The 18,842-nt window shown below is 46.3% G+C and overlaps 1 protein-coding gene across 1 annotated transcript in view; it reads right to left on the bottom strand.

The window, feature by feature from the left end:
* Positions 1-372: 372 nt before the first annotated feature.
* UBE3B (ubiquitin protein ligase E3B) overlaps positions 373-18,842 on the bottom strand; it is a 24,213-nt gene continuing 5,743 nt past the window's right edge. Inside the window, exons 10-28 of the mRNA XM_009283842.2 lie at positions 18,057-18,162; positions 17,232-17,352; positions 16,443-16,620; positions 15,873-16,042; positions 14,998-15,165; positions 13,959-14,130; positions 13,068-13,186; positions 12,287-12,401; positions 11,778-11,877; positions 11,066-11,185; positions 10,541-10,717; positions 10,338-10,448; positions 9,589-9,726; positions 9,114-9,179; positions 6,633-6,691; positions 4,819-5,001; positions 4,290-4,401; positions 3,824-3,916; positions 373-3,325 (exon numbers count right to left, since the gene is read on the bottom strand). Coding sequence (XP_009282117.1) covers positions 3,134-3,325; positions 3,824-3,916; positions 4,290-4,401; positions 4,819-5,001; positions 6,633-6,691; positions 9,114-9,179; positions 9,589-9,726; positions 10,338-10,448; positions 10,541-10,717; positions 11,066-11,185; positions 11,778-11,877; positions 12,287-12,401; positions 13,068-13,186; positions 13,959-14,130; positions 14,998-15,165; positions 15,873-16,042; positions 16,443-16,620; positions 17,232-17,352; positions 18,057-18,162 — 2,500 coding nt within the window. The 3' untranslated portion in view covers positions 373-3,133. The remainder of the gene's footprint in view (positions 3,326-3,823; positions 3,917-4,289; positions 4,402-4,818; positions 5,002-6,632; positions 6,692-9,113; positions 9,180-9,588; positions 9,727-10,337; positions 10,449-10,540; positions 10,718-11,065; positions 11,186-11,777; positions 11,878-12,286; positions 12,402-13,067; positions 13,187-13,958; positions 14,131-14,997; positions 15,166-15,872; positions 16,043-16,442; positions 16,621-17,231; positions 17,353-18,056; positions 18,163-18,842) is intronic.

Here is an 18,842-nt window from a genome sequence, read left to right on the forward strand (position 1 = left end):
GCACCTATGCTCTCATGAAGGTACCAACGACTGAAGTCACAGCACCCTGCAGGACCAAGTAGCACTTCTCCAAGCATATTCCAAGACACAAGAACAAATCCTGCTTCAAACCACCCTGCCAGGTCCCTTCGGGCTCAGAGGCACTCATATCACCATCAGTAGCGCCCCATGGAGTCCATTTCTCAGGGACACCTGAGCACACGCACCAGGAACCAGCCTGACAAAGGGGATTTCCAAGGGACCAGCAGCCTCCATCCCCTGCCTCGCAGCCTCCTGGCAGAGGTACCAGCGCCCCAAAGCTCTGCTCTCCCCTCTGCCCTGTGCTCTGAGCAGGAGCATTACACCCAGGGAAAGGAAAAGCAGACATCCAATCGTCTTACTCATACCAGGTTTATTTTTCTCTTCCCTGCATTTCTGATACAAGGGATATAACCAAGGTCTCCACAGCAGCGAGCCTTCTATAGAAAAAATAGTCATTAATCTCCCATGGCAAAACCATCCCTGCCCGACAAAGAACACCCACGCAGAATACAGCAGTGCAGGCAGGGACCGATACACATTCGCAGCCTTCTGCTCAGGTAAAAATATATTAAAGCCTCCCAGTCATACAGAAATCAGCTACTGACGAGCAATATTATTGTTGCGCACACAGCCACCAGGGCGTTTACTAGACAACCACGTTTTATACGCTAGCTACAAAATTGGATGTAGTGTCTCATAGTGCAATATTTCCAGGTTTGGAGGGACCTAGCTAAGTCTGCGTTAAGATCTTTTCTAGGAATTGTACTCCTGAGGAATGAAGGAAAAAAGGGGAGCAAAGATTTTATTTCACCGTGTTCAACAACTCACTTCATTGAACAATCGTTGTGCTCTATTTAGACACTGCATTTTTCTAGAAGAGAAAAAGAGATCTTGTGTGATATTTTAAACTATGATTGGTACAAGTCAGTGCCTAAACCTCTCAACTACACAGTCAACAACTCATTAACGCTGAAATGCTCTATGTGAAGAAAAAAAAAAAAAATTTACTATCATTTTTAATTTCGCTGGACTCACTTAGTCCAGTATCTTGAATCCTCTGAATGCAGACATTCCTGTCCTCACTAACACTTCCAGTCACTCCTGTTTAATATTACTGAGTTGACATAGAAAAAGGATCCTGACGTTGCTTTCCAGGTGCGTTTCCAGGCATTGGTTCTAAAAAAAGGGTTACTTCTCTGAAAATCAGCTGAAGATGACAAAAGAGAAAGATGAAGCAAAGGCCATCTCCATACTCTTGGTTGAATGGTGCCAAGTATTTTCTCATCTGTTTGAAATGTGCAACATATCGTGGTTAAGAGGGTCTTCCAAAGACCCCAGGGAGCCTTCTCCGTACGGAGATCTGTGCTACGCTGAGCATGCCTGGGGATGCGAATCCCCGCGAGGTGGACCAAGGCAAGCCAGAGGATGAGGTAGGGTATGGCAGCCTCGCACCAGAGCGGCTGCTGCAAGCTGACTTGTGCAGCAAGGCTCCGAGCCGATCTGCCCATACAGTGCAGAGGGGCCAGAGCACAGGGTGAGGGTCACCAGCGCCACAGGAAAGTAAGGAGGGGAAAGGAAGTCCAGGGGAGATACTAGCAGCCTCTGTGGGAGCTTGTTTTATTAGTGAGCGGCAACAGGGGAAAGGGAGAAGGTGACTGGTTTTTAATCCTGTGCCGAACAGGAGAATACATGGCTTTCCTTCGTGCCAGAAACCCAGCAAGGACAGAGCAGCCCAGGATACGGCAGTCTCTCCTCTCACCTGGCCTGGGCCGAGGCAGGACTTGCAGCAGCACGAGGGACCAAGGCTGGGAAGCTGCAGAGACACTTTACAAGTCAGGCTCTGGACTTCTTTAGAAATGGCAGGAAGGGTCCACACCTTCCCAACACACACACACGTGCACACCCCCCCACTCACACCCTCCCTTTCAGAACAACCTGAAAAAGCTGCCTGCTACAGGCAAACATCAACTGTTAAAAATAAGGCCAGAAAGAGACAAAGCAACCAAAATAAATAGTTTGGCAACAAAGCAAATGTGGCTGTTACGCAGAGACCAAGTCCTGGTTCGAAACAGCACATCTCCCTAACAAAAGAGCCTGCAAACAAAGTGAAACTTCTATCCAAGTAAGAGGAATTTTGCCAGCGGAGGTTTCCAGAGGGGCTCTCGGCAGCTCAACCCATTCCCCTTCTGGAAAGCACAGGGGGCACCTGTCCCACTTGAGCACTGTGCTGGGGAGTGAGGGCTGCCCGAGCTGCGTGCCAGCTCCTATCCTCTGGAAACTAAATAAGATTAAACCTTTTCTGCTCCTGAGCAAATTCAAACAACCACTTTCGTCCAAAGCACAGGCTCTGGCAAGAGCTTGGCAGAGGCACAGCTGGCTCAGCACGCTGACCCCCACGCCTGCTGCTTGAGCTCTTAACCTATAGCACTCTGAAGCCTTCCTGAGAATGGCAGGGTCCATCTGCTTGTGTTTAACCTGCTGCTTCTCGACTCTGGGCCAGTGGTTCATTCTCCAAGACAAACGCAAGGGCCCTGCACAGAGCAAGGGCGTCAGGAAGCCCCCGCACAGTACCTGTCCTGAGTAAACAGTGCCCATTTGTGGCACATCCAATGCTGCAGCCTCGTGCTCGTCTCCTTGTGGGCTCTGTCATGTTTCTGCCTTTGTGCAGCTTCCCACAGACTTGACTTCCACCCACTAAGAAACTGGACCATCTCCTGGGAAAGGAAAAAGAAACACTCCCACAGCAGCAGCTGCCCAGACTGCACAGCCTGCTGGGGGGTATTACGGTCGCAAATCTGACTGGCACTTTTAATGTTCCTTTTATGCTCCCCCGGGGTTTGCTTTTAAAGACGATTTACGTGGGTGTCAAGTGAAGTGTATTGGGTCAGGCCCATCACCGCCTTCATCCTGGAGAAGTGCCTAAGAAGAGCCAGCCCTGTCTAGCCCAGAAGCTCTTCCCTGTAAACCTCTATTATCAGCTGCATCTCTCCAGCCCTCGAGTGAGCAGTCAGCTCCCATGGAGCTGATCCATCCTCTGTGCATGAAGGCCTCCACCTCCAGCAGCAGTCAGCAGCTCTGAGAGCGCCCATTGCGGAGTCCGGGGCCATGGCAACTAGGACAGCTCGAAGCCCGTGTTCATGCTGATCGCGTAGCGCAGCTTCTCCCGCAGGATGCTCTTCTTGCTGTAGTTGGGAAGCTTGAGGAGGTTGAAACACGTAGAGGAGGTTGGGAGACGCCCACCTGGCTCTTTCTTGCGGATTGTGAAGAAGCCCCGTAGCACACTGCCCAGTGTGTCACCGGTGTCCTGGAACAGGGCAGAAATGCATCACCCTTGCACCTCTCTGCTGTGCTCCTTCCAAAAGCAGGGTGCCTATACACAGGGCAGAGGTGCTAACACAAAACCTGTCTGCTGGGAACAGGGAGAGTCAAACCTCAAAGCCCTGTCCCCCACAACAGAAAGGAGCTTCTCTTGTAACTGCAACTGCCATTACACATGCAGGGTCCCTTCGCAGGGAGCAGAGGGGAGCAGGATCAGAGGCACGGGGCACAGGGAGGTCCCGAGGAGAAAACACAACCCTGGAGACAGGCAAAAAGAGCCCAAGTGCTGCTGTGTGTGGGAGGAGGTAGGTGCAGCCATATGCATCCTATTAGTGTAAGGTTGTTTTCACATTACCCTGTGGAGCATATATTTTCAATGCCTTAGAGTTTCCTGGTCAGACAGAGATGAGGAAGCTGGGCAGGGAAGGAGGCTGCCAGAAGCCTGGCAGGGAATGTGTGAGACACCAGCAAGCAGGGCACCTACCTGATCATCAGAGACTTCCACGCAGCGGATGGAAAAAGGAGGCTTGAGGTAGGCAAAGCCCAAAAGTGGAGGCCTGGAACAGCTGGTAACAAACTGAAAAAGTGACGGACAGTGAAAGACAGCAGCAGCGAGAGCAGCCTGGCTATAACAGACATGCGGCTAACGCAGTCACAGCAGACAGCTGCTTGGACTGGCATTTGAGCACCCCCCCAGTACAATACTGCAGAGCTTTAGCACACAGCTCTGCTAGCCTTTGAAAACAGGACTATTCATGGTGACACAAGAGCATTTATAGGAACTCTGCTTCCACGGCTGCCCCTCTGCAGGGGAGCAGGATGTTGATTTTAAGGCATCAAGCATTCTGACACTCCTTCTATTAGTGCAGAAAGCACCCAGCTAACAGGAGGAGAACAGCACTGGCCCAACCACCCCAAATGGCAGGCTGGGCTGAAATGACTGCATTTACCTTGAGAAACATGGCTCTCTCCTCAGGGCTGAAGTCATTGGCTAGGATGTCCCACAGCCAGATAATGACCCGGTGGCTCCCATGGAAGCCCCCATAGTACACCGTGTGTTTTCTGGGGAGAGAAAGGTTGCGATAGGCTTGTGTCCCACTGCAGCAGGAGGGTCACAGCTGCCGGCTGACAAGTGCTGGAAGGATCAATACCTGCCACGAGTCAGGGTTCACTCTGCCAGTACTGAGCCCCCACCAACGCTTACTGGGCACTTGATCAGAGAAAAGGGAAGGGCAGAGAGAAATTCTGCTCAGGAGCCAGTGGAAGGAAGGACCCTTCCCATTCATTAGTACTTTGTCCAAATTACCTTTAAGGAACATGTTCTTCAGCTCCATTCGTTTCTGTCTGCTCCTCAAATTTCAATTAGGAGAAGCAGAAAGTTGTGAAAGAGTCAGTCCCCTGCAAACCTCCATATAGCTATATAATAAAATGGCTTGGTTTGCTGAGTGAGAAGACCAGCAGACCAAGTTGCTCACTTACTTTAAGTCCTCGAGGTCAATCTCAGCATTGTCACCGGAGATCAGCCGCTGCAACTCTGGTGCAGAAAACATACGAATCCATTCAGGCTTAATGATCGACCTGAATCCACTGATGAGTGCTGCTGTCTGACTCTTGATTTGTGTGTGCATCCGGAAGTGAGCCATGAGATGGATGTAGCTGATCCTGCGTGTGACAGGGAAGGCGGCAGTGAGGGAGCTGGAGCAGCAAGGGACAACCACCTCACCGGTGCAGGAACAAGGATGCTGACCTGCCTTCTCCAGCCCAAAAGGGACTAGCACTGCCTGGAGATGCATTATACTCTCTCCTTCAGGGCCCTGCTCTTAATCTAAGCAGAAATAGCTGTTCTTCTGCCCAGACTTTGCCCCCCCACCCCCCGCCTCTGGGACTGTCTGCTCATTTCTCAGGGCTTCTTCCCAACCCAGGGACTAGCTGGCTCTAATAATCACTCGATCAACCTTGGCCGGACAGCAGCTCACAGAGGGGAGCATGCATCCAACTCTTCTTTAAAGGATCAGATCCCCAGTCACAGGCACTCCTCTACGTTTGAAAAACAACTGTCTGGGCTCTGATGTTGCCTGCACTGAAACGCACGGCTGGAGAATCAACACACCAAAAAACACTTAGGAGATTTCCACCTTCATCCCAGGAGTATGGAAGAGGTGCACTGTTTATTAGAGGGAGCACCATCAGGCTTCCTCTTCTCACCAACAGTCAAAACAACCGAACTTGCTGATTCTTCCTCATCAGCTCCTAGGCAGACACCACCACAACCACATTGACCGGGTTTTCAGCTAGGTAACCTCACTCCGCCATTAACAAACAGAACTGTTTCTAGATTGCTTCCACTTACAACGCTTCTCCTGCTTCCTCCCAACTACCAACTTCTGTGCACATCTGCACAAAAGCTTCAAAATTTCTGCTATAAGCGAGTAGAGTAACATACAGGACTTTCAACTTTCTCCCTGAGCTGACTTCTGACAAGCCAGAGAAAGATCCTTTCAAATGCAAACTCCCTGGTCAGAGCTCGAGAAGGGAAAAGACTGGGAACATCAGATTGCAAAGCACGTCTAACAAAGACAAATCCTCAGGTAGGATCCAGCTTTCACTTGCCATTAAAGAGAACAACCCCCAGATTACCAGTTCAAACACACATCTGCTTAATAGATATTTTATCCTGCTTTTATGATCACTGAAGGGTATAGAGAAGAAAAAAAAAATGAAGGGAACAAAAAGGTGGGTTTGGTTTTCAGGCTCCGGAGTTGACATTTACGATAACTATCTAAAAGCCGGTTATCTGTGAAAATAGCTACAGGGCTCAGTGTCTCCTCTGATTTCCTGTGTCTAAAGTACGACTGTCGACTACATTTGAATTCACCACTGTCTCTTCTGAAGAACAGTGCTTTATACAACTGCCACATGTTATCATTCTGAGAAGATCTGTCTGCTCCAAGGTGTCTTTGAGCATCTGTGCCCTCTATGTTCATGACTGTGTGCCTGAATTGCTTTGAATCCATCTGTCTGTATCTATCACCGTCATTAAATCCTGCAGAATCTCACAGGCTGTGTGCCTTTGACCTCAGAAGCGCTGTTTCAAGAAGTAAATTGTCAATTTTTATTTTGCAAATCGAATTTAATACAATTTCTGCCGATGAACTGTAACCAGTAAATTCTATTAAGATATTTATGTGCTCCTTCTACTCCAATCTATCTCAATTCATTCCAGATGCAAGCCCAAGGAACTAGAATAAAGTATTTTGCAGCGGTGACCTTAAAAATCTAATTGCTGTACTTACTTATTTTCATTGGTAACAGGAATGGTCTTCCCTCCAGGAACAAGTTCATGGCAAACAAGCTGAGGGAAGAAATGATTGTATTGCTAATTACTGCCTGGAACCACAATGGAAAGAAATGCCACGCTGTTACCTCCCCATAAAACATTTGTTTTTACAATAAAACAGTAGGATTTAAAATTTAAGTAATAATCCTGCTTCTGTCTTGAACCAGTTTCACTTAACTATTAACATAGTAATTGAACAGTAGGGAACTCCGACTCTCCCACCAGTGGAGCCAGCCCCTCTTTGAGGAAGCCTCCTCTCTAGTCTGATCCATCACTGCTGAACTGCACACAAATCAATTCAAAGAGCCCCGGGGGACTGTCGCAATCCCAGAATCCAGAGGCTGAACATGCTCAGAGCCTTCGCATAGCTCAGTCTAACAGCACAATCCAAAACTGTCTGCTCCACAGGTCTCATCTGGGGCCACGTGAGTGACAGAGCTCCCTGGAGTTCACTGTCCCTCAAGCTGGGCACTCAAGGCATGAAACGGAGAGCGCTCAGAAAGCGAGACAGCTGGGAAGTATCTCCTCCCTGCCCTGCCAGGCCAGGGTCTGGTGCTCAGCCGACAGCACTGCTCAGAGACACAGCAGGGACCCTCTGGGTGCTTGCTACAGCAACAGAGTCATGACTCATCTTTGCACCAACGCTAAGAGGCAGAAAGTCATTATTCACATATTACAGTGGCCTCTGTGCTTCAGTTCCAGGTGACTTCCAAGGTCAGAAGGGAGCCCAGCACGGGGAATGAGCTCAGCTCCCCTGTGCCCGACACAGAGCCGTACCTAGTGGGGACACACAAGTTCATTCAGGAACCACAGGGTTACCCCACCTGGCTGCTTCAGCATGGCCACAGCACAAGGCAAACAGGAGTCCCCTGGTTTATTTTGAAGTTTTGAGTGCTGCAGCCTTCCATGTCTTACTGCTGGGCTCTCATATGCTGTTTCCTACCTTTATTTTTAAGGTGGAAAAAACCTCAAAGCCGAAACCTCAGCAATCCTGAGGCAGCAGCAAGGTGTTCAGCCCACTGTGCAGTGGCTGCAACCTTTCACCTGCGCGGAGCAGGGCTGTATCAGTACTTAGCTGCTTCCCATTCACCCTCGCAGCTTTGCAGGTGCGTTTACACTGCTATTGCTGCTACCAGATTTACGCAAGCTAGGTCCAAACTAGCCAGCTTAGGAATAAGAAACTGCAGCACGCAAAGCTCTCAAGGACAAGCTGCCCCAGATAAACACCCCGTGACTTAGTGGTCTTTGAGCTCTGTGCCACTGGATCTACACTGCTAACGGTGCTCAGGCTTAGCGCTAGCTGGGGTCTCTCCACAGAATTTGCAGCAACAACAGCATATACAGACAGCAACGGCATTTTTATCTTATCTGTCCATATTTTCCAGCTATGCATACACAGCATCACAGAACCCAAGGCACAAGGGCAACCAAGAACCTTCAAGCCTTCATAAGGGACTGACAAACAGCCTTTTCTCCTCAAGGCCAAGAGATCTCCTGACACGCTTCAAGTTTCTCTGATGGAAACGGCTACGTTTAAAGAAAAGGAGTTCCTCCCTACTCACATAGATTCTTCTTTTTAAAAGAGGGGAAAACCAGTTATGCAGGGAAAGCAAAAACCAATGTTTCTCAACTAGAAAAGAAAAAATCCTGGCACTAGAAAAAATTAAGGGTCAGAAGGCAACCTTTTTGTGGAAAAAGCTGTTCTCTGCCCACAGCTAAATATTGAACGAAGCTGCAGAATCCTATGGCTGAGTTCAGAGAACCTCTGAAGCTGAGCCAGCCTTTCAGCACAGGCATTTTTTTGTAAAAGGAGAGCAGAGCTAAGCCCTAACCACAATCAAACACAAGGTCATTTACTAGTCAGTCCCCTCAGGATTCTTGTTCAGATGGGCCACACAGAGCATCCACCTGACATATCCAGAAACACAAGTACCAGAGTAAAAAGCACTCTGTGTAGCACGAACTTGTACAGACTGCCCGACTTTTAGATGCTCAAGAGCAGCTCTCAGAAAGCTCAGCAGAGAATAATAGCTGTCTTCTGCTGGCAAGTCAGACTGCAGGTGTATTTCTCTGCTTTAAGGACACTAATAAAAACTAGGACACCTCTGCTCAGGAGTCAAACCTAGTTCTGCTGCCAACTGTTTATATTCACAATCTGCCACTTCTGGCACCACATGCTTTCCCACAGCAGTGGGCGACGATCCTCAGGATCCCTCTTAGTGCTTCAAAGGCTCTTCCTGGTAGCCTCAGCCGGACAAGTGAGGGAGACGCTCCCATGCGGAGCAGCTAGGATCTAAGCAGGAGAAACAGGGATTGCCTGAGCCAGGGCTGTGGACTCTGACCATCAGTGCCCAGAACTCTGCTCGTCACCACCTAGCACGAGGAGGGTGTTTGGAACAGAGATAAGGTCCAACACAGTCATTGAATAAAAGCCTACCTGACCCATCACATCTTCATCGTAGGACAGCGTTAAGCCCAAGTCACTGATATCACCACCATAACGCTACAGGAACAACAGAGAAAGGGAAAGAAGGTCAGTGTTTAGCAGCAGGATAGCAGCTCTGCATTTTTTTATTACTCTTCCACTAAGCAATCCCCAACAGGCACGAGGCACCAAAGCATAACAAATACACGAGTTGCTCTAGGTTATGGGGAGACTGCACAAGAGCTGAGGCTAAAAATTGGGCTTTCCTGATTGCCAGTTCCAGGTTTACACCTTCAGACTCCTTTCTCATCCCTGCTTGCTCCAGTAAAAACACAGGACAGCTACCTGCCAACCTGCCTCAGAATCACCAATTACTTCCAGGGTGGTTTTAAAGATGATCAGTATCCCAAAGGCATTTGCAGTTCTATTATTTCTAGCAGCAGCCAGTGATAAGGGAGTTGAACCACAGGAAAAGTAATGCTCAAACCTTAATTGAAGTGAGATTTTTATAGAACTCAGAGTCCAAGGAGGGAAGTTCATCTACGGAGCTGTAGAAGACACTGTGGTGGTGCCCAAGTAGCTGACTCAAAAAGAAGGAAGCAAATGGTACATCCACAACTATTCCCTACAGACAACAAGAATGCATAGGTAAGGTCCCGCCGCATACTTGTTATGTGCAACATCTTTGCTTACCTACAAGGCCTGCAGGCAGATCATGTGTTGTGGAACAAGTGCAAAGATGCAAGACGTTGAAATCAGCTAAGAAAACCATATCCTCTTAAAATCCAGTAATTAGTGGAGCAGTGCAAAAAGGCAACAGGGGAACCCCACGTTTCCTTTAAAAGAACTACTTTACATGGAGAGGGTCATTCTGTCATCCCATCCTCCTTTTAGCCACATGTCCCTTTAAGTAAGGTATCAACAAATGGATGCTTGTAAGGTGTAACACCAAAATAACAGACTATTCCAGCTAGTGTCCCCAGCACCAAGAATAATAATCAAGGTATGTCCCAAGTTTTGCCTCCAAAATTATTTTTAATACATGCCTGAAGAAGTGCCAGACTGCTCCATCATCAGTAACTTTATCCAAGTCATTTTTTCAAACTCACCTCTTCAGTAACACCTCCCCAAGCATGTGACAGATGCTTTCGAAGGCAAAGGGCACCATCACAGAACTGCTTCTGAACAGTGCTATACCAACAGTGACAATATCCTAGTATGGTACTTTTGGCTCACCTCATATACAGCCTTCCCAAGCATCTTCCCCACAAACTCAAAGAGCTGTAGGTAGTTCTCATGAATGTAGGATGTTGGGGATGGATACAGCCTCTCATCACCACTGGTTGTCTGCACACAAACAGAGATAACAGTACAGTGAGCCAGTCAGTTTCTTTCTGCAGTGGGTCATCATGGTCAGCATCTGCAGCCCTGCATCATACCTTGAACAAGTTGAGTGCGGGGTCAAACACCTTCTTTATTATCTCTTCCAGAAACTCTTTGAAGACACCATCTTGATCAATACCAGCCTCATCGACACCCAGATCATTCACAAACTTCACTCTGATCACTCCCTTCATGGCATTCTGGGAAAGCTGCCGTAGCTGTTCATATCCATCCTACACAGACCAGAAGAGCCAGAGGACAATCATACAGGGAGACATGTGAAACACCCACGCAGACATGTAGCAGAGACAGGAGACAGATACACCACAGAAATCTGCATTCATCATTGAATTTTGTCCAAAAAGACCAGTATTTTTCCTAGCCAAAACTCCAGGTTTATAGCAGTCTGAACTGAACTAAGGTCCAGCATTTTCCTGTAATGTCACTTCATACAAAAGCAGACAGAACTGGCACTGGGTCCCTCAGCATCCACAGAGGATATAAAAACAAAATTCACACCCCATTCTTGTCACATCAAGTTACTGGCTTGTTGGCTGGCTTCTGCAAGCCAAGTCACTCACCTCCAGCATACGTGAGCGGCGGATAGTGATGTGTGTGACATGAGGTGATGCGGAGCTGGTTTCAACCAGCCCAAGCTTCTCCTTCTCCTTTGTAACCATATTTCGGAAAAGCAGCACCCTCTTAAAAAGAAACCAGATATAAGTCTTCATCCACAAGGATCCTTATCCTCCAGTGCAGCAGGGCTTTCAGATGCTCCTGATGCATGCCCAGAACTAGCTCTTGGTTGTCCTGTTCCCAGCTAGGCCCAATGATGCCACTGTCACCTACTCACTAGAAATAGTGGGATCTGCCTCCTTGTTCCCCAGTGGGGCAGAGAAATCCTTGAAGCTCTGCTTTGGGAGGGCCAGGGTACTGACAATACTGAAAACAAAACCACCTTTCCTATCGCCACATAAAAATTGTCATCTCTGCAGATTTGCTACCTGCAAAAAGACACTCTGCTTTCTGCATAAAGACTTTCTCCAAAGCCACTTCATGCACTGCTGGATGACTCTATGCAGCTGCCCACAAAAATAAGCTCTCTCAATGAGAGAAATCAAGACAGTTTAGAGGAAATACATTGGAGGGTGGGGGGAGGAGAAGACTTTTGTTTAACTGGCATTTCAATCACAAGCTCCATGTCACAAAATGCTCAAGACGCGTGTCCCTTCCATCCCATGCCACCCAGGTCACTGGCTTTTCAGCCTCCATCCTCTGCCCCATCCCACTCACGTTCTTGTGGGGAATGACGTGCGGGATATACTGCAGGAGCAGCTGGGCTCGTTTCTTGTCCTTGTCCAGCTCCTGGAAGAGCACGCTGGGTTTGAGGTCCCTTACAAAGAAAGGCACAGATTCAGAGATCCCTGAGAAATGCCCAGGTGTGGTAAATAGCTGGGAGTAGGAGAGAGAGGAAACCTGTAATGATTTCAAAGATGACTTAAGTGCTCAGGTGTACACATCTAAGACGACCAGAGACACTCAAGCTGTTATGTGCTGAGTCAGTTTTCAAAGCATCACCCTCCATGAGCAGCAGCTAATCCTTACACCACAGAAGAGAAGCACAATAGGAGGGGCGTCCTTAAATGCAAACATAGGGAGCAATTCTGACCTTGATCTCACAGGCAGAATGAGAGGCACTCAATTTAAAGGAAGGGATCCCAAACCAGCCACCCACAGGGGAGCTGGTGCACTGGGACAAGCACACAGCTGCACACGACCCTTGCCTTGAGCTGAACACTTACTTGCGTAACCAGTGATCCTCAGGAGCAAAACGCCTGCGGCAGTCCCTTTCATACAAGACCATGAGCCAGCCATGGACAGAATGAAACAGCTCCAGGGTCTCCCCTCTGGCGTTTTCTGAACAAAAGGAACAAAGCAGCAATGTCCAGGCACCCTAGGTAACAGGAGTGTCCAAGAGCAACATGTTGATCATCTGCCCCCCACTAACAGGACAGGTGTATTTCTCCTAACATCCACTGCCTTCAGTCGGAAGGGAGAGATTTTGTGCCTCCCGGAAGACAGACAGTCTCTTCTTTGATCAGAGTGAAAAAACTCTTAGCCACATCAAAGCCATCTCAGCCAGCTCCAACTGAGCCATCACAACAGAAACGGACTATCTCATCTAATTGCCAGAATTGAGCTGTACCCAAATTATACCAGCATATAGATCAACGCTACGTATCTACGGAGACCCTAGCAAGCCTGCTCTGCTTTGTCAAAGCACTGTATTACATTCTTGTCCAATACATGGCCCAGTCATGCTAAACTTAGTCTCTGGCAAAAACCAACATGCCCATCATGTCTGTTACACCAATTCTTACTGGAAATAGAAAAGTGCACTGTATTTGGTGCCAAGCACAATAGCAGCATCCGGACACCAAAAGACTGGGACATATTCTCATGCCACACAATGCAGTACGGTTCTTTGTGCAAAGTAATGATTAGCAGAAGCTTCAAATTCCAAAATTAATGCCTTTTGTTATTCTAATAGTAACCTCAACTCAAGCTATTAAAAGCACTTACCTACAATTCCATCCCAGATCATCTTAAATACAAAGGAATTCAGAAAAGACGAGATGGTAACAAGCTCTTCCAGTTTGAATGAAATCTGCTCTTCATAGACTTCTATGTCATCAAGAATCCTATCAGAGAAAACAAATGCAAATGCACAAGCGTAAATTTAATTCCCTTTTGAAATTTTCATAAAGGCACATTATCCTTTAGCAGCAGCTCTTATTTCTATGACAAATGACACCCACGAGGATCTAAAGTCATAAACAACTAAACCTTATTTATTGATTTTGATCGATATCTGATCCTAACAGAGACAATATGAAAGGTCCGAGATACAAGCAAAGCCTGTATTTCATAGTTAAAAGGACCTATGCGCTCATCCCCAAGAAAACTTTTTCATCATTCAAGCTAAGAAAATTGTCTCTACTGACTAGCAAAGGCAATTTTCCACCCCCTCTCCCATCCTTTGTGTTGTGTAAGTCTATGAGCGAGACAGCAAAGGAGTTGTAAACAGAAGCACGTAAGCTGGGGAGCTTTCTTGCAGCAGTATTATAACATTGTTCCTCAAAGCATGTCTGGACTCATCGAAGCGTTTGCTTTGGACTGACACAACTGTTGCCCATAGCAGCAGAAGAAATATTTCTTCCCCCTCCCTAACCAGCGTTGTAATACTTTGTTACCAGTTCAGCCAGCTGTATATTCCTTAAGCAGCACACAGCTGAGGGGAAAAGTCCTTTTGAAGTCCTTTATTTCTCAGGACTCTACCTGAAAAGCTTGCTGCTTTACTCTGCCTAGTTATCTTTACGCAAAGGCAGCAATACCTTAACTATTCCTCTTGAAACATAAGGAACAACAGCTTCACATCACAAATCTAGAGAGCACCCTCTGCTTGCTACCTACGTGATAAGGTGGCGGGAACAGTCACAGAAGAGCATCAACATGGCCAGCAGCCTCTTGGATTCCTCTGTATCATTATTCAAGCATTCCAAGAAAAGTTTTAACCCGCCCTGTGGTCCCAGCTCACAGATAAAAGCCCATAATTTGGGCAACAGATCATCCAGGTAAGTGAGGCCTAGCAATGGAAAAATATAAAGCACACTCAGTAAAGCTTGTTCTGCCTGCTTGTTCACGCAGACTCAAAGAGACGAACTTGACTTAGAGCTGAAAGATCCTTTTGCAAAGGATCGTCAAAGAGACGAACTTGACTTAGAGCTGAAAGATCCTTTTGCAAAGCAACACTTTACGTGAAGGGAACATAAGCATCATATTTGGCTCCCAAGCCTGTCTGCATTAACAGGAGATGTACAATCACCAGAAAAGCAGAAAAAAGCTTTTAACGAGGCATTAATCGTTTGCGCATCTGAAGCCCTTTCCCACTAATTATTTTGCAATATTCTTTTTTCTAAAGAGAAAAGATTTAATTCCTGTGATCCAATCACTATTACAGCCATCTTAGAGATGAGAACACAAAGAACGGGGTTGTACCTGTGGTCACCACTATAGCCACAAACAAAGCATCCAAGGCTCTGGACTCATTCCTCTGCTCTAGCCACTAAACCAAAACAGTGCTTATCCATTTGTAAGACAGGTAATTTGTTCTTAAGATGTATGAAAGCATTCAGTGTTTGCACCACATAAAGATTAATATTGCTAGGCTTCTCAAAAACACTGACTCAGTCTTAAGTTTGATATGGAGTAAGCAAGGTTTCATTATAGGAAAACTTGCTTCAATTTGTATTCTGGAGAGTTAATGCTTGATAAAGAAGTGATGAATGTTATTGATCAGATGTATGATTCAGGATGGAACAAGCCTTCCACCCAGCCAGTCGATAAACTGTTGTCAGTAATAAAACTACCAACAAGTCAACAGAATTTAATAAGAAAAATCTATTTTTTCTCCACATTTTAAGTGATTTGAAAAGCACAGATGTGCCCTGACCTGTGAGTATCTGCAGGCGGATCTGCGTTAGCGTTGTGAGAGTGGTTTGGTACAGGACACAGATACTGCACACCTTCTGCACTTCTGCTGAGTCCACTCGCTTGCCCCCAACAGGCTTGAGAATGTTGCGGACAGATGCAGACTTCTGGAAAGCTCTCTTCAAAAGATCTGGTGACAGAGAAGCACATGAGATGTTGGCTCAGGAGACAGAAGTCCTATTCCAAACCATTTCTTATTCTCAGCCACTTGGCAGCCATGCGATAAAGATGATTTTAAGCAGACTACGTCACTCCACAGACAGTAGGCTTTGGTGGACTTTTCTGGCAGAACACTGTACAGCTGCTAGCAATGCAGAAGAATATTTCCGTGGGGGCGTTACTCTAGAACTTACAACCTTACCAGAACTGCAGTAACTAATGACCACAGGATCTAGTGCTATGGGCAGCAGCTAGAAAATAGCTAGATTACAGCTGTCTTATTCCAAATACTCTTCTGCAGAATCACCATGCATCACAGGTCCACGAGCCAGCTTCACCTTGCTTTTCACCTGGGAAGCTGGCCTCCCATCTTGCCTTGGGAAGTACTAAGTTATGCAGTAAGCACTTCAGCTACTTGAGAAACAATGAAAAAAACTGCTAAAATAAGCAAATATTTTCACAGCACCAAAGTAAGAGACTTGCCCCAGGTCACAGAGGCATTCTGAGCAGGAATTACAAATAGGAGAGACCATATCCCCACCTAAGCAGCAGCAGCTGCTGCAAGTAATTAGTCAAAGCTTTTAGCCTAAGTGGAAAAGTCAAAGCCCTGTGAGTCTGAGAGAGAGACAGACACGCGTACACACACACACACACAAAAAGCAACCCTCCAGAACTGACTCTTCATAGGAAGGCTGTTCTGAGGGGAAACTGGCTGTGTTGGCAGCTGAGCTATTTCCTGATTCTCCAGCAATTTCTTGCTGAGCACATCACTGAAGAGGATGCGGATCATATGGACTCCCCAGAGATGCTGCAGTTGCTTTGTCAGCAGAGGCATGGACTCATTCAATCTGAAAGACAAGTCAGAGAGGCATGTTAGAAGGCAGGCTGGAATAAAACACCAGACAGTGATACTTTGATACATTTAGCTCATAGTCAAAATGGAGCATGCACCCACCCTACAGATGGTTCTCACAGGAAGAGCTGATATACAGGTCCTGTATCGAGTGTACCAGTATGGCCACTGTTTACCACTCTAACTATACTAAATTAATTTCCTCATGTAATAGTCTCTGTATGAATGCAGCAGTTCATATTGTGCAGATATAACCTGAAATATCCGAGAAGTTATTCTGAATAGGGTCACACTGTTCATCTCAAAACATAAAACACATCGCAGCATTAAAAAAAAAGGAAAAAAATAAAAAGAGAGGCTTAATCATCTATCACCATAAGGTCCTCCTTACTTACCCATAATCCACAGTCTGTGAAAACCATCCCAGAACAGGATGCCAGTGGGTGAGGTTGGATTTCTTTTGTGAAACGTACTTCTGGCAGTAGGAAAGCATGTGAATGAGCACTCCCACAAAATGGGCTGTCTCCTCCTCAAGAACTTTATCGTTCAAGGAGCCCAAGTACACAAGATTACCTGGCGGAATGACCAGCACAGCAAGACTTAAAAGAGGAACAGATGCTGTGGGACAGTGGTTACAGACATAACAGACGAAATGAACTCACACACCTTTTCAGGTCCAGGAGAGGATTTCTATCAACCACTAAGGTGGCACGTCACTTTGGCCGCCTTCTCAACTGTATCCCACCAACACCTTCTACAAAGTACTATAAGCTACAGATGATCCATGGTTATTCCTGAGTTCCAACTGTTCCTCTTGTTACTTTTACAGAAATGTGAACTTAAATATTTCAGTAGCATATTCATTTAGGAAAGTTAAGATTCAAGTCTGCTATACTGCAAGACTTTCTCAGAGTCCAAGTGAAAAGCTAGTGGAGATAATACTTCACAGTTTAGGTATGATGACATGTATACAAGAAGTCTCTGACTCTTCCTCCATTTGCAAGGGCCTTAAACCATGTTTGCAATATCCCCAAATAAATCTCAATTATTATTTAGAAATCATCTAAATAAGGATACAAAATGATGAGTTGGAGGCAGCTCTGACCCATGGAAAATGAAGATTTGACTCGACTCTCTTCCAAGCACAGTAAAAAAAAAAAAAAAGAAGTGTTACAGGTCCTTACCCAACAAACAAAGAGTGTGACTTCCTTCAAGGCACACGCAGACATCTCGGCATTGTGCTTCACGACTTAAAAATAGGATGAACTTGCGGAAAAGATCATGAGATTCTATCACTGCCAGACGCTGAAAGACAGAATTTAACTGCCCGTGAGGCTGAGAAGTGCCACACAGAACAACCACACCTGATCTGCCATCAGCAATTCGGATTGTCTTTTCTTTCCAAATAAAGCAGCAAGTTGAGACTGCTGCACTGAAGAGAGTAAGTGTTTGACATGAAGCTGGTCTAGGAAATAAAAAACCTTGCAGGTGAACAGGCCATGTTTTAGTTGTAGACAGACCTTTGCAACTGTCTGCCTGCAAGAACACAGAATGCCCATTTGGCACAAAACTTGTCTGTCTGCACCAAGCTACACAGAGGAGCAGTCAAATTAAATTAGATTAGTGGACAGCCTACTAGTTACCATCACAGATCCTTTGCCATGCAACGGACTGATTTTTGCTTTGGCTCTGTCTATGGTTACACAAATGGAAGAATAAGGACATGCAAAAATTCGAGCTGTGTGTCACATACGCCTTTATTTTTATTGGTTTTATTTATTTATTTTAAGGCAGTTCAGCCCATCATCCCACTGGTGTTAATAACGCCTGCGGTATTAGAAACCCAGAGTATCCGGAGGGTGTAGGGATCAAGCGCTTCCACAACAGAGAGTTGAAACTGGCAAAGAGAGAAATGCCAATGCTCTGTTCCAAGAGCTGATAAAATGGAATAACAAGTGGTCTTATGTGATATTCAGTGGTTTTTTGGTACTATTACATCACCCACTTACCTCAGGTGTTAGCGTAGCAAGATGAGTCATTATAGCAGGCACAGACATGATATGGATCAGAAACAACCTCAACAGATTGTCTGAAAACTGCGCAGCAACCACAGGGCTACAGAGAGAAGAATACTTCAGTGCAAGAAACCTGACCTAGCAAAGTAAGATGCAGTCTTTAACTGAGCCATTCAGAACTGGCTGCCGATTCTACCCTCGTCAAGAAGCATCACTGGAAAAAGAACATTCACTTACACTTCTGTTATCATAGCAAGTTCACAAAATTGCTTACGACTCAAAGGAATATAAGCCAAACAGTTCACAGCATAATGTATTTTTACACAGCACATCCATCCCACCCAGAGCACTGTAAGTGTTATGTGGTTCATCTCTGTCCTGGTTTCGGCTGGGATAGAGTTAATTTCCTTCCTAGTAGCTGGTACAGTGCTGTGTTTTGGATTTAGTATGAGAACAATGTTGATAACACACCGATGGTTTAGTTGTTGCTGAGCAGTGCTTACACTAGTCAAGGACTTTTCAGCTTCTCATGCTCTACCAACTGAGAAGGCTGGATGTGCACAAGATGTTGGGAGCAGGCACAGCCAGAACAGCTGACCCAAACTGGCCAAAGAAACATTCCATACCATGTGATGTCATGCTCAGTACATAAACTGGGGGAAAGCTGGCCGGGGGGGCCGCTGCTTGGGGACTGGCTGGGCATCGGTCGGCGGATGGTGAGCAATTGCATTGTGCATCACGTGATTTGTATATTATTATTATTATTATTTTATTTTATTT

This window comes from Aptenodytes forsteri, unplaced genomic scaffold (genome assembly GCF_000699145.1).
Source record: "Aptenodytes forsteri isolate BGI_AS27 unplaced genomic scaffold, ASM69914v1 Scaffold118, whole genome shotgun sequence".
In the NCBI taxonomy this organism is placed as follows: Eukaryota; Metazoa; Chordata; class Aves; order Sphenisciformes; family Spheniscidae; genus Aptenodytes; species Aptenodytes forsteri.